The sequence below is a fragment of the Manis pentadactyla genome, chromosome 4 (genome assembly GCF_030020395.1).
Source record: "Manis pentadactyla isolate mManPen7 chromosome 4, mManPen7.hap1, whole genome shotgun sequence".
Lineage (NCBI taxonomy): Eukaryota > Metazoa > Chordata > Mammalia > Pholidota > Manidae > Manis > Manis pentadactyla.
In genome coordinates this window covers 97,642,405-97,654,415 of record NC_080022.1, presented here as the reverse complement: position 1 = coordinate 97,654,415, position 12,011 = coordinate 97,642,405, and the positions used below count along the sequence as shown (strand labels likewise).

The window sequence follows — 12,011 nt, the reverse complement described above, 5'->3', positions numbered from 1 at the left end:
CACACACCCCATTACAGTCACTTCATCGGCATAGTAAGATTCTATAGTCATTACTCGTCTTCTACGTGCTATACGGCCTTTTCTGTGTATATGATGTGTGCTGATTATAATGCCCCTTAACCCCCTTCTCCCTCCCTCCCCACCCACCTCCCTAACCCCTTCCCTTTGGTAACCACTAGTCTCTTCTTGGAGTCTGAGCCTGCTGCTGCTTTGTCCCTTCAGTTTTGCTTTGTTGTTACACGCCACAAATGAGTGAAATCATTTGGTACTTGTCTTTTTCCACCTGACTTATTTCACTGAGCATAATACCTTCTAGTTCCATCCATGTTGCTGCAAATGATAGGATTTGTTTTCTTCTTACGGCTGAATAATATTCCATTGTGTATAAGTACCACATCTTTCTCCTAAATGGAAGATTTATATAGAAAATAAAATCCCAGTGCATAAACGTTTCAAATCTCCGTGTATCCTATTGTACATTTGTTGTCTTACTTACTCATCAGAAATTGCCTTAACACCTATCAAAAAAAAGTTTTTAAAGGTCTTTAGCTTAGACGTGGGTAAAAGGTAAATTAAGATTGTTAGGAGAGCTATAGGCCATACTTAGGACATTTTGGTATAGGTATTTTTACAGAAATCTACTTCTATCTACGTTAGGTGTTTTCACTGAATAGTCAAACTATTTGAACAGTTTTTTAAAAATCAAGGGTAACTCGACTTTACTATCTTTTGGCTCTAAAGATAAATTTGGTTCTATTATGATTTCTCCTTTGTAAAATTGTGACATATTGTTAAGATGCTGGTTAGAATATTTTAAATAATTGATGATAAAGAGTTAAGTGACATTATAGAATATTTGCTAATATTTGCCATACTAACTAGTGTGAAATCCAGCCCTACCATTTAACTAGTTGTGTGACCTTGGGCAAATTATTTAACATTTCTGAATCATTTTCTTCATCTGTAAGATGGAACTAATAGTTCTTACCTCATAGGATTGTTATGAAAGTTGAATGAGTTAATAATGCGTATAACGTGCTTGGCAAGTGCCTGGCACGAACTAAGCTCTGCATAAATGTTTGGATATCGTTATAAATATATGTTTGGGTTTTATTTATTTTAATGGAGAAAACCCATTATGGTATACAGGTAGTACAGAATTACCTTTTGGAACCCAGTATTTGCAAAAGAAGACATGATATAGGCCCTTTTAGAAATTGACTTTTCAGTCTTAAATATACTTTCAATGTATCATTTGTTAACTAATCACAGTTTGTCATTAATGCTTAATTTGGAGAGTTGCCACACAGTAACTCTACTGTGTCCTTTTCTCACTTCTCTTAAGTAACAAATGAGCTGCAGAAAGTCATGGAATTGTTCCAACAATGTCTACTGTACCCAAGTGTCTTATATCCTCAGCTCTTCTGCTTAGTAATTATTAATTTCATCTCAATATTCCCTAGGACATTTTCTATATAGTGTGTTCCAAACCTTTCCCATTGTCCTTAGACAGGCATCTAATCCCCCATGTTTTAATATGATTGAGACTGACATGAAATCTTTTTATTTCTCTTCCTTCCACACTCAGAAATCTTTTCTTCCCTTTTTGCTTAAATCTGAGGAAGAAAGATTCTTAATGCTTGCTTTCATACTATCCTATCTACTTCACAATGTCTTCTGTGACTTCGTATTTCTCTTTACTTTACAAATATTTTTATTTCTTCTGTCATTAAAGGGGGAGAAAACCTTTTCCTCAGTTTTTTAAGATACTCTTTAAAGATACTTCTCATTCTTCTGTTTCTGACCTCTTCCACTTCCTCCCCTCATCTCTCCGACAAACTCTCCCACACAAACAAACCAGGGAGCATTCTGCTCCTACTAGTACCATTTCCTCATTACTTTTCCACTTATTAACCCTGTGAATTTTGGCTTTGGTACCTATTCTGCAGAAACTGCTCTCTGAGTTTACTAATGGTTCCTAAATTGCCTGACCCAGTGTTATGTCCTTGGTCCTTGATTTCTGGATTGCACTTCACACTGAGGCTAACCAGCTACTTCTACAAATTATCTTTTGCTTAGACTGCTGTGTTAGCACCCTCTAATTATTCTTACTCTGTCTCTACATATTTTTTCCCCTGCCTTTGTAAATGTAGGCATTCCTCATTGCTGTGTTTTTCTCTTTTGAAAACTCAGTTTATATAATGTAGGGAAAGTAGCAGAATTTGGTGTTAGAAAAGCCAGTGGGTTTGGGTTTTACCTTTACCCCCTTACCTTCTGAATGACCTTGGGCAAGAAGCTCTGTGAACTTCAACTTTATTATCTATAGATGGTAACAGTGTTTCAACCAGATTAGAGCAAAGTAAAAGGCATGCAAAAACATTTGTGGACTACAAAGCGCTATTTAGTTAAATTTTTGCTTTTCTTGGTGATTGCATTTCTGTTCACCTCCTCCACACCAAGGAACAGTTGGTGTTTCTAACTACTAACTGTACATTTCCATCTGAATTTTCCAGTTTATTAATAACACCACCATCTTTCTAGTCACCCAAGCATGCAAGTACTTTGGCTCCTTCCTGTCATTTGCCCTTTGTTTGCAATATATTGTTACCGACTTTTGATTGTGTTTCTGCATCCTGATACCCATTGATACTGCTCTTAACTTACTGCCTAGATTAATTCTGTGGCCTCCTACCCAACTTTCAGCTTTTCTTCCATTTACTCTGTGTACCATTACTAATTATTCCCCCATAATAATAGTTCTGGTCATGTTGTTTTGGTGTCTCTCCATTGCCTGTAGAATAAAGTCCAGACTTTTATATCTACTGTTACATGACCTAAATTTACCATTCTGTACTGTCTCCCACTAGTCTACTTCACACACACCCTCTAATGTGTCAGAACTAATTGCCATTTACTTAACAAGTCCCCAGTTTCCTGCTTGAAGTGTTGACTCTTTATCTCAGTCTCTGCTTGCCAAAATCTCATCTGTTTTGTAAGGCCCAGTCTGACTGGCACCTCCCCGGTACCCTGAACCAGAAGTAGTATTTCACTCTATTCATTATGCCACTGTCTCCTAGAATTTAAGATGGTGTGCTGTGTGTCATATCTCATGAACACTTGTGAGATGTAAGCTTATCCTGTCTGATTTGTTGTCTCCTCCCAGGATTTAATACACTGCCTTAATTAATTAGTATAGTGTTTATAATTTAGATTAATATGTTTTCAGAGTCTAACTTTTTTTGTTTTAACCAATAGGTTTATGCTAAAACTATAGATGGACAACAGACCATTATTGCATGTATTGAAAGCCACCAGTTTCAGCCTAAAAACTTCTGGTAAGAAAGTAGATGTTATCTTCCGTTTGTATCTAACTTTATATTAGAATGAAATCAAACCGGCAGTTGAGACTTCTAATCTGAGAGTTCAAATCTTTTAATCCTTTGAGCAGTTAGGTTTTTTATTTAACTCTTGGGGTGAGGTATTTTACTTCAGTGGGAGACTTCAGTTCCCCTTCTGCAAAATAAGAGATTTAGACATGATCATTTAGATTCTTCCCAGTTCTAAGATTTTGCAGTCTGTCTTTTTGAAAAGTACTCTTATATTGAGGGAGAATAAGTGATTAATAAAGTGCCCTGTTGAAGGTCTGAATTTTACTTGGTTTTGCTTAATAATATGTGAGTTAATTGAATAATTCAGTGGCCCATATTTGTTTATAGAAGAGCCTCCCATGAACAGAATAGGCATGGTTTTCTACTCTAAGATGAAAAATGAAAAGTCAAAAATAACTTAAGAAAGACTTAGGATTAGGCTGCCTGGATACAAACTTACATATGAGTGGAAAAAGCCTCAGATTTGTCAAACTCAATATGATTTCTTTTTTTTTTCTCTTTCCCAAATTCTCTGCCTCAGAGGCAAACCACCTCTTTCTTATGCCTATTGCTAATTCTGCAGTATTGTTTATGTGTGTTTTAATAGGAATGGTCGTTGGAGATCAGAGTGGAAGTTCACCATCACACCACCTACAGCCCAGGTGGTTGGAGTACTTAAGATTCAGGTGAGATCCCCACATGTTAATAGGCAATGTTAAAATGTCACATCTTTAAAACGAACATACAAGTTTTTTATTTGTTCTGGTGTTAGAAATAAGGAACAACCATATGTAGATGCAAAGGGAGATGAATGGTAGTGAATAGAAATAAAAGCCTCCTTCCTAGGGAAATAGTTAAATAAAGAGCTATTCTGGGTTAATGAAGAATAGTCCTGTGGAGTGGAGTACTATTTGCTTGTTATCTTTCATTTTTCCTTCAAAGACAACCTAAGATCTTTCCAGGAATCATCAAATCATCTTTCCTAGCAATTTTAGGAAAGAAGGAAAAAAAATAGCCAGTAAGAAGTGACAGTTAAGTAACTACTGTATCTTTCTTAGGATCTTTCATATATATTATCTCATTTAAATATGTACATACACTTTAAGTTTTGAAGAAAGCTACATAAGTGGATTTGTTGTTTTATTTTTTATAGTGATGATATAAAGTTTTAAAATCAAGTAAATAAAACAGGAACTTGAGAGAATGGCCAAGTGTTGTCATGTTGTGGAACATAAGTAACCAAGCAGAGCAGATTTCTAATGTTGGTGTCAGGTCAGATAGGCGGGTGAACAAGGAGTTTGTTAACTTTTTTGATACCTGTCTGGATTGAAGTCTTCTGATAAGCTAGCAGAGGTCTGACTTTCAAAATTCAGGATGATTTAATTCTTAAGCCCAATTAACTCTGAGGTTAGATTAAATACTTATAACTGAGAAAATTGATACCTAATTATATATTACATTGTGTTAAGTCTTGTTTTATTTAAAGAACTGCCTTTTTTAATGGTATGATTTAATAAAAAAAATTTTAGTAGGTGTTGTCCGTACCTACTCTTTTCATCATACTGATAGCTTCCTGCTGTAGGTAGCTGCCACTCTCTTCCTGGTAGCTTTTCCTGGCCACAGGAGCATACCGAACTTGAGTGAGGCAAGCTGGAAGTATTAAGTTCTCAGTTCTGGAGCATCCCTGAGAGCCCTACAGGAACTGGTAGATAAATATGCCAGTGTCCTCACCTTTCAGGTGGAACATGAAAGGATGTTCTACTTAGTCCTCCAGAGTCCACTCTCCACAGCTGTAACCTACTCATTAGTGCACCCGTAAGACTTCTTTCCCTTGTGTCTCACTTCCTCATTCCTTGCTGTGCTTCCTGAAATTACCTCCCAAATAAACAATTTCCTTGAAAATCTGTATCTTGGGGTCTGCTTCTGGGGGATCCCATCCCAAGACAATACATTTTTCCTTTTCTGTTAATCATATCTATGAATAGTCTAGTGCTATTTATTACCTCTTGTACCAATGCTGTCTGCATTAACCAGGCAGCTTACTATAAACTTATATAAGTAAATTTATTTTCCTTCTAGAAGGAAACAGTTACTTGTGTTTCAGCTTTTTAATGCAGATTTATTTAAGAGGATGATAGTTTCTGATAAGACTTACAGCAGGGCTTGAACCCAGACCTTACTTACACATTTTAACCAAATTATCTGATCCCATTTTGGGAAGAGGCTTACTTCATTTACATATTTTTTAAAAATCAGAGTGATAATTTGGAAAAGTTATTAAGATGTTTAGCCCTTTGGTTATTCTTTAGGCAAAAGGGTAGTTCTGGGAAGGCAACAATCTCTGAAGATTTACATTAATGAAAGTCACGTTGAAGTTTTTATGAGCAGATGAGACCTAGAAAGTGTTTTGCTGCTTCTGGTGACTGAAGCTTAGGAGATCCTCACCAAGCTGAGGATACTGGATTTCATTGTCCTCCCAAGTGCTCTTAACTCCTCCCCTACACCCCTCTGCAAAATAGTTTTGACCCACTCATACCCTTCTCCACCAAAAAAAAGGAAAAAAAATTTTGTTTTAAAACAGACTTTTAAGCTTAATTTGTCGTTAGTGTATTCGATAATGAAATTAATATTTTTAGAATTTTCAGTTGGGTTCATAAACAGACTTACTGGCCTTATCCTGTATTCCTATCCATGTCCTAGTTCTTAAAAAACATAATAAAAGTTCAAACCAATTGCATAGTCTTTATTCTTGGACAAAAAAAGATGTGCCCTGCATAGCACCTTCCTTTATGTGGGTTCTGAGAAATGTCTCAAATATATACAAGTTCTTGTTTTCTTAGCTGGACAGAGCTCTATTTTCTTAATATCTCCCATTCTGTTTATACTCATTCCCTTCCTCTAGTGTTCTCTTTAGCCTCTGGACTTCCAGTTTCTTAGTTCAAAAACAAAATTAGTGCATGGATATGACTCACCTATGTACTGAATATCTTTGTCCTTGTAATTTTAGGTTTTATGTGTTGTCATTATTATCCCAATATTTTTTTTGCCCAAATATTTGTTGTACTCATTCTTTGCATGTAAGTATTATAGGCATTTCTCAACTCCTTGCTTTTCCAGTATATTCTCAAATTGTCTTTTCCTCTTTTATAAAGGCAAAAGGTAAAATCTAAGGGTTTTTAGAAGGGCATGGAAAATCTAATTTCTCTTCCCATCTGGACAGTCAGCTGTTTGTCCCCATTAGGGAAGACACCTTTTTTCTTTTTGGTACCTTAATCAAGATCTTGTAGTGGGTTCATGTTGCTTAGGGGAAGTCCTTTGTTGCTAATAGGATCAAGGTTTCTGCCAAGAAGATGCTTAGCTGTTTTTATTCCCTTCTAATAAAAATTGAGAAGAGTATCTCACCAGTGAGACACCTTATTTCTATCTGAATCAGTGAGTTTGTAACTTTTTGACAAAACAGAATTGGGAGATACTATATTATGCACATCACACAGGGTTTTCGTTCTGGAATTTGACCTAATTCAGATCCTGACTCCTCCTATTAGGATGTGAACATGGGTAGATTATTGCTAAACTGCCTCAAACCTCAGTTTTCTCATCTGTAAAATAGGGAAAATATTAGTCCCTAGTTTCAGAATTTTTGCAAAGATTGAATGAGATAATAAATGTAATAAGTAAAATGTTCTGCATAGTGCGTAACGTAAAGTAAATACTAACAGCTGTAGTAGTGCAGGTTGTTGCTCCTTTCTTCTCCTTTTCTGCTTTACCTCTAAAAACATTTCCTTTTCATCAAATGTCTCCTGGTAGTATTGACTAGATGAAAGAAACAGGCATTACCTGAACTGCTATTCTGCATTATGCCCTCAAAGTCAATTCCATCCACTTTATTTTCTTCATAAGGGAAATGTAATCTTTGTAAAACTTTCCCTTCTGAGTCCCTATCACCTGTAACAGGACATGGTTTATAAGGTGTTTTGCTTTTCTCAGTCTATCCGCAACTTACTTCATAGCAATGTCTCCTGCCACTCTTCCTTCCACACAGTCATCCACAGTGAGTTCTTTGTTCCTCCCTAAATTAAAACAGTTGTGCTTCATTCTCTTGTACTTTTTTTAATCCCCTTGCTAGATACCCTTCTCTACTTGTCCACTTAGGTGACAACTCCTGTTTCAAGACCCTGTTCAAGTGCATTTAACAAAGGATATTCTCATCCTATTATATATGACCAATTTGTAGCCATATTAAAGTGACTGAATCTGTCTTGTAAGTTGCCAAAATTTCCTGACCCTTAATGCGTCGTTGGTTCGCTAGTCTCTCTCTTGTGTACCCCTCCTTCTTGCTAATTGTTTTCATAATTGTACAACCCCATTTTACATTATGTCCTCAGAACTGCTTTTGTCCTGTGTTGTTTTTGTAGTCTAATTTACCAGTAGATAAAACTATTTATTTTTAAATCCTGTCTTTAACCCTCCATTAAGCTTTATTGTACCTGGTCAGATCTCTTACCGAATATACGGAGAAAAGTATAAGGGATTAAGATCCATTAAAATTCCTTGGTTTTCACAGAGAAAAACTAATTTTCAATGAATTATGTTAATACTGTTAAGAGTGGAGTCTTTAAGATCTTTGTATTCACATGCCTAGCACAGTTCCTGGAATGCAGTATGCAGGTAATAGCTGTTGTTGAACTTCATCAGTTTCCCTGCTAAGGAAAGAGAAATCTTAAATGTAAATGTTCTGTGAATTTTAACCACCATTGTAAATTACCAGCGGTCATATTAATTATTCACTCCGAGCTGGTAAAGGTTGGGGAAGGTTTAAGACCTGGGGTTCAACCCCAAGCAATGATTTTCTTTATGAACTACACATAAACTTGCTCAAACATTATCTCACACAGGTGCACTATTATGAAGATGGCAATGTTCAGTTGGTTAGTCATAAAGATGTACAGGATTCAGTAACTGTTTCGGTGAGTGTGGAATGCCTTTGTTGTTGTTGTTTTTTTTTAATACTGATCTGAGTATTGATTCTACCCCTAGAAATTCTTTTTTTTTTCCCAACACTTTGATTTTGGCAGCTTATGAGAGTATATAATCAACTAACGCTATTAGGTCACAATCTTTGACTTAGTATAATATAATGGATAATAATATAATGTAGAATAGTGGTGATGACTTTAGAGAATTCAAGCTTCATTCTTTCTCTTTCTTTCTTGTGAGATTTTTCTCAAGTACAGCAATACCTTCAATGAGTAAATACCGGAAGAAAGGAAAGTTTGCCAAACTAAATCTTATAGGGCTACATTCATACCTTTAGAGAAATTGAACATTGTTAGGAATATTCAGTCAAAAAGGATTGGATTCTGTACCTGGAAAGAAGGTGCATTCTCATACTTCTTTATATTCCCAGAAATTGTTGAGCAACCTCAATAGCTTTTGTTAATGTATGTTATATCTACCAATATTTACCTTACAAGAAATTAAAACAAATGTCAAAAATATTCATTAATTAAAAATAATAAACCATATTACTTTTTAACCTAAACATCATTTTCATGGAAAAAAAACTATTTTCAAAACAAAAAAAAAAAAAAACTAGTGAAAAGAATGGCATTGATTTACATTTCCACAAATTGTATAATGTCTGACTTAATAAAAGACAAGTGGATTTTCCTATGTGCTTCACGTGAAACATTCCATCAGCCCTCAAAGTAGAGTCATCATACATCATGTAGCTTCTGTGTGTTTCATACACACACGAGAGCAAGAGTGAAAAAGATGAATGAATGTCTTAGTATTACTATAAGAGTAGAAAATAGGTTTGACTATTTGCAAGAATTTTGGAACTGCTGCTCTTTGCAGGATATCTTAACCTCTTTAATTCTGTTGTACTTAATTGTGAATGGAAGAAAGATTCAATCCCTTTTGTACCTGAGTCATGTAAAGCAAAATGTGATTGGTTGGTTCAGCAAAGTAGCAAATAGAGAAATATATCAGCTTAACATATATGACTGATGTCTCTGTGGGCATTGTTTATATCATCTTAAACCAAAGATACTTTTCAAGGCATAAAATTTAAAGACGTGATGATGATATCTTTTGGGCATACTGTGGTACTTTGAAAAGAATGTGAGGTTTTTGGTGAAGACCTGCATTCAGATCCCATCTTTATTGTTCAAAACCTGTAATTTTCGTCAAATGACATAGAGGATTCCTTTTTCTAGTCTGCAAAGTGGAAGTAAAGATAAGTAACACTCTCCTTCACAGGGTGGTTGTGAGAATCAAAGAAGGTAATGTACATGGGAACACTTGAACTAAATTGTTATACAAATGTTAGTTAGGTGGGCTCCTTTTCAGTATCTTTTTATTCATGGCTTACACATTTTTAAAAGTTCATATTTTCCCCTCTTCCTCTCTCCATTAGAATGAAGTCCAAACTGCCAAGGAGTTTATTAAAATCATAGAGCATGCAGAAAATGAGTATCAGGTAAGAAGATTTGGAGTTAAGTTTGCTAGATCTAGTATCTTATTATTTTGCTGTTACCATGTTTTGTTTAGACTTTTGTTTGTTGTTTTGACATAAGTATATGTGTTGTTCAGTGTTACTAAGTGTGGAGACTTTGCAGACCTTGCAACTTGGCATTCTTATACTCAAGATTTCAACAATGGAAGGGACTATAGCCCTAGCTGTAGAAACAATGTAGGTGTGCTTAACCTGCTTCCAAGGTTGGAGAGGAGCTCACTAGGAATATATGGTTCTATCTGTCCTTCTTAGAAGACACAAGCATGTCCTTTTGACTACAGAGTTACTTTCCTATTCACAACCATCCTCTTTCTGTTCAAGCAACTTATCATCAATTATCTATTGCAGACAGCTATTAGTGAAAACTATCAAACAATGTCAGACACCACATTCAAGGCCTTGCGCCGGCAGCTTCCAGTTACCCGCACCAAAATCGACTGGAACAAGATACTCAGCTACAAGATTGGCAAAGAAATGCAGAATGCTTAACGGCTGAATGTAGGCTTCTTCAGTACCCGGAAAGAAAGGATTCAACGTACAGTCATATGATAAATAAGTGATTTATAAACAAGAGTGATATTTTGCTAGGGCTTTCAAAATTAACAGTTTTCTAGCCTCATGGAATACTGTTGAACCTATAGCATTGTCTTGATTCTTTTGTGCTCTCTACCTTGTAATTTTGTGTTTTCATTATATCTACTTGTAAGTCTTCTTTTCCTGCCACATTTAATGATGGAGAGAGATCTATCCTGGAGTCATTTGACTGTTTAGAAAAATTTCCTATCCATGAAGCCCTGTTACAGACAGGTAATATATTCTGTACAATACAGACAGGTAATATGTTCTGTACTTCTCTACCCCTATCCTTCAAAGCATTTCCGGTACTTCAGTGATTTTTATTGATCCACCAACAGCTAAAGAGGCAATGCTACAAACTTGCTGAATGGAAGACACATTCATCCTTCTCCCTCTGACCACTTTGATTATCTTTTATAGCATCTCATTAACTAGTTTTCAAAAGTTTGGATTGGGGCTTTTCATGTCCTTTTTGGGTGACAAAGGGAGTTTTCTGGAAATTCCATCATAGCCAGCTTCTTTGGGGAGGTTGTTTTTAAATCCAAAGACTTGAACCACATTCCCTGCACATGAGCGTGTTTACTTTTCTCCCTCCCTTCATTGTCTCCTTCCCATCTCATTATAGTTGTGGACATCTGCATTTTTAGAAGAGTTTTACCCATTTATTATTTTTTTTAATATTCAAGAACTGCTGACACACTAGGGATGTAATTGAGTGTAAGACTTGAAAAATGCAGATGTTGAAGGAATAATAGGTACCTTGTGCTTTAATACTTTGTGGCAAGTTATACTATAAAAGCAAATGAGTCAACTATGTAAATTAAAAAAACTAAAAATGAACCAAAGTGAAAAGGGTAACTTTCAGGCAGTATCTTTCTATTGTAACCTGTTATTTAACCTGTTACTAGTGATTTGTTCCAAATAGGATGTAAAACTTCTTCCAGATTACTGTTCCTCCATCCTGCCTGCCAAAAACTCAAATGTAACTGTGATATAGCAACCCTTCCCAGGTATATTGGCAGGTATATGTGTGATCTCAGAATATACAGGTGACATAGATACGATATGACAGCTGGTAATGATGGATTCATTTACATTGTTTACACTTCTATGACCAGGCCTTAAAGGAAGGCCAGTTTTTAAAAACCAAGTAGTGTCTTCCTACCTATATCCAAATACATGTCAAAAAAGAAGGGTGTTTGTGCCTCAGCTTTGTTTTTGCTCAGTAATACAGTCAAGCAAGAGTATGTTTCCAAGTGACCCGTTCAGCTGTATAAGCATTTTTGTTTATTTCAAATAAAATATATTTGTATTATTTGTCATTCATACTATCCATCCATACCACACTGTCCTCTGTATAAGATAGTCCAATAGAAATATACCTGTTTTGTTCTTAATTGTCTGAGTCTCAACTTTTTGATGATCTCTTCAACCTTTGTTCTCAAGGTAAGATGTGGAACTCTATTTTATCTTATTTGATGAGAATGTTCAGGGTTTCTGAAAATTGGTTCCTGCCTTAAACTATTATGGATTCAGGATATATCCAA

At 35.6% G+C, this 12,011-nt stretch overlaps 1 protein-coding gene across 2 annotated transcripts in view; it reads left to right on the top strand.

The window, feature by feature from the left end:
* CAPZA1 (capping actin protein of muscle Z-line subunit alpha 1) overlaps positions 1–11,781 on the top strand; it is a 66,622-nt gene extending 54,841 nt beyond the window's left edge. The window contains exons 6-10 of one of the 2 annotated variants that reach the window (XM_036921537.2): positions 3,256–3,335; positions 3,976–4,054; positions 8,264–8,335; positions 9,790–9,852; positions 10,237–11,781. In XM_036921537.2, coding sequence (XP_036777432.2) covers positions 3,256–3,335; positions 3,976–4,054; positions 8,264–8,335; positions 9,790–9,852; positions 10,237–10,377 — 435 coding nt within the window. In that variant the 3' untranslated portion in view covers positions 10,378–11,781. The remainder of the gene's footprint in view (positions 1–3,255; positions 3,336–3,975; positions 4,055–8,263; positions 8,336–9,789; positions 9,853–10,236) is intronic. The other variant, XM_057500537.1, reaches the window with a different exon arrangement.
* The last annotated feature ends 230 nt before the right edge of the window (positions 11,782–12,011 follow it).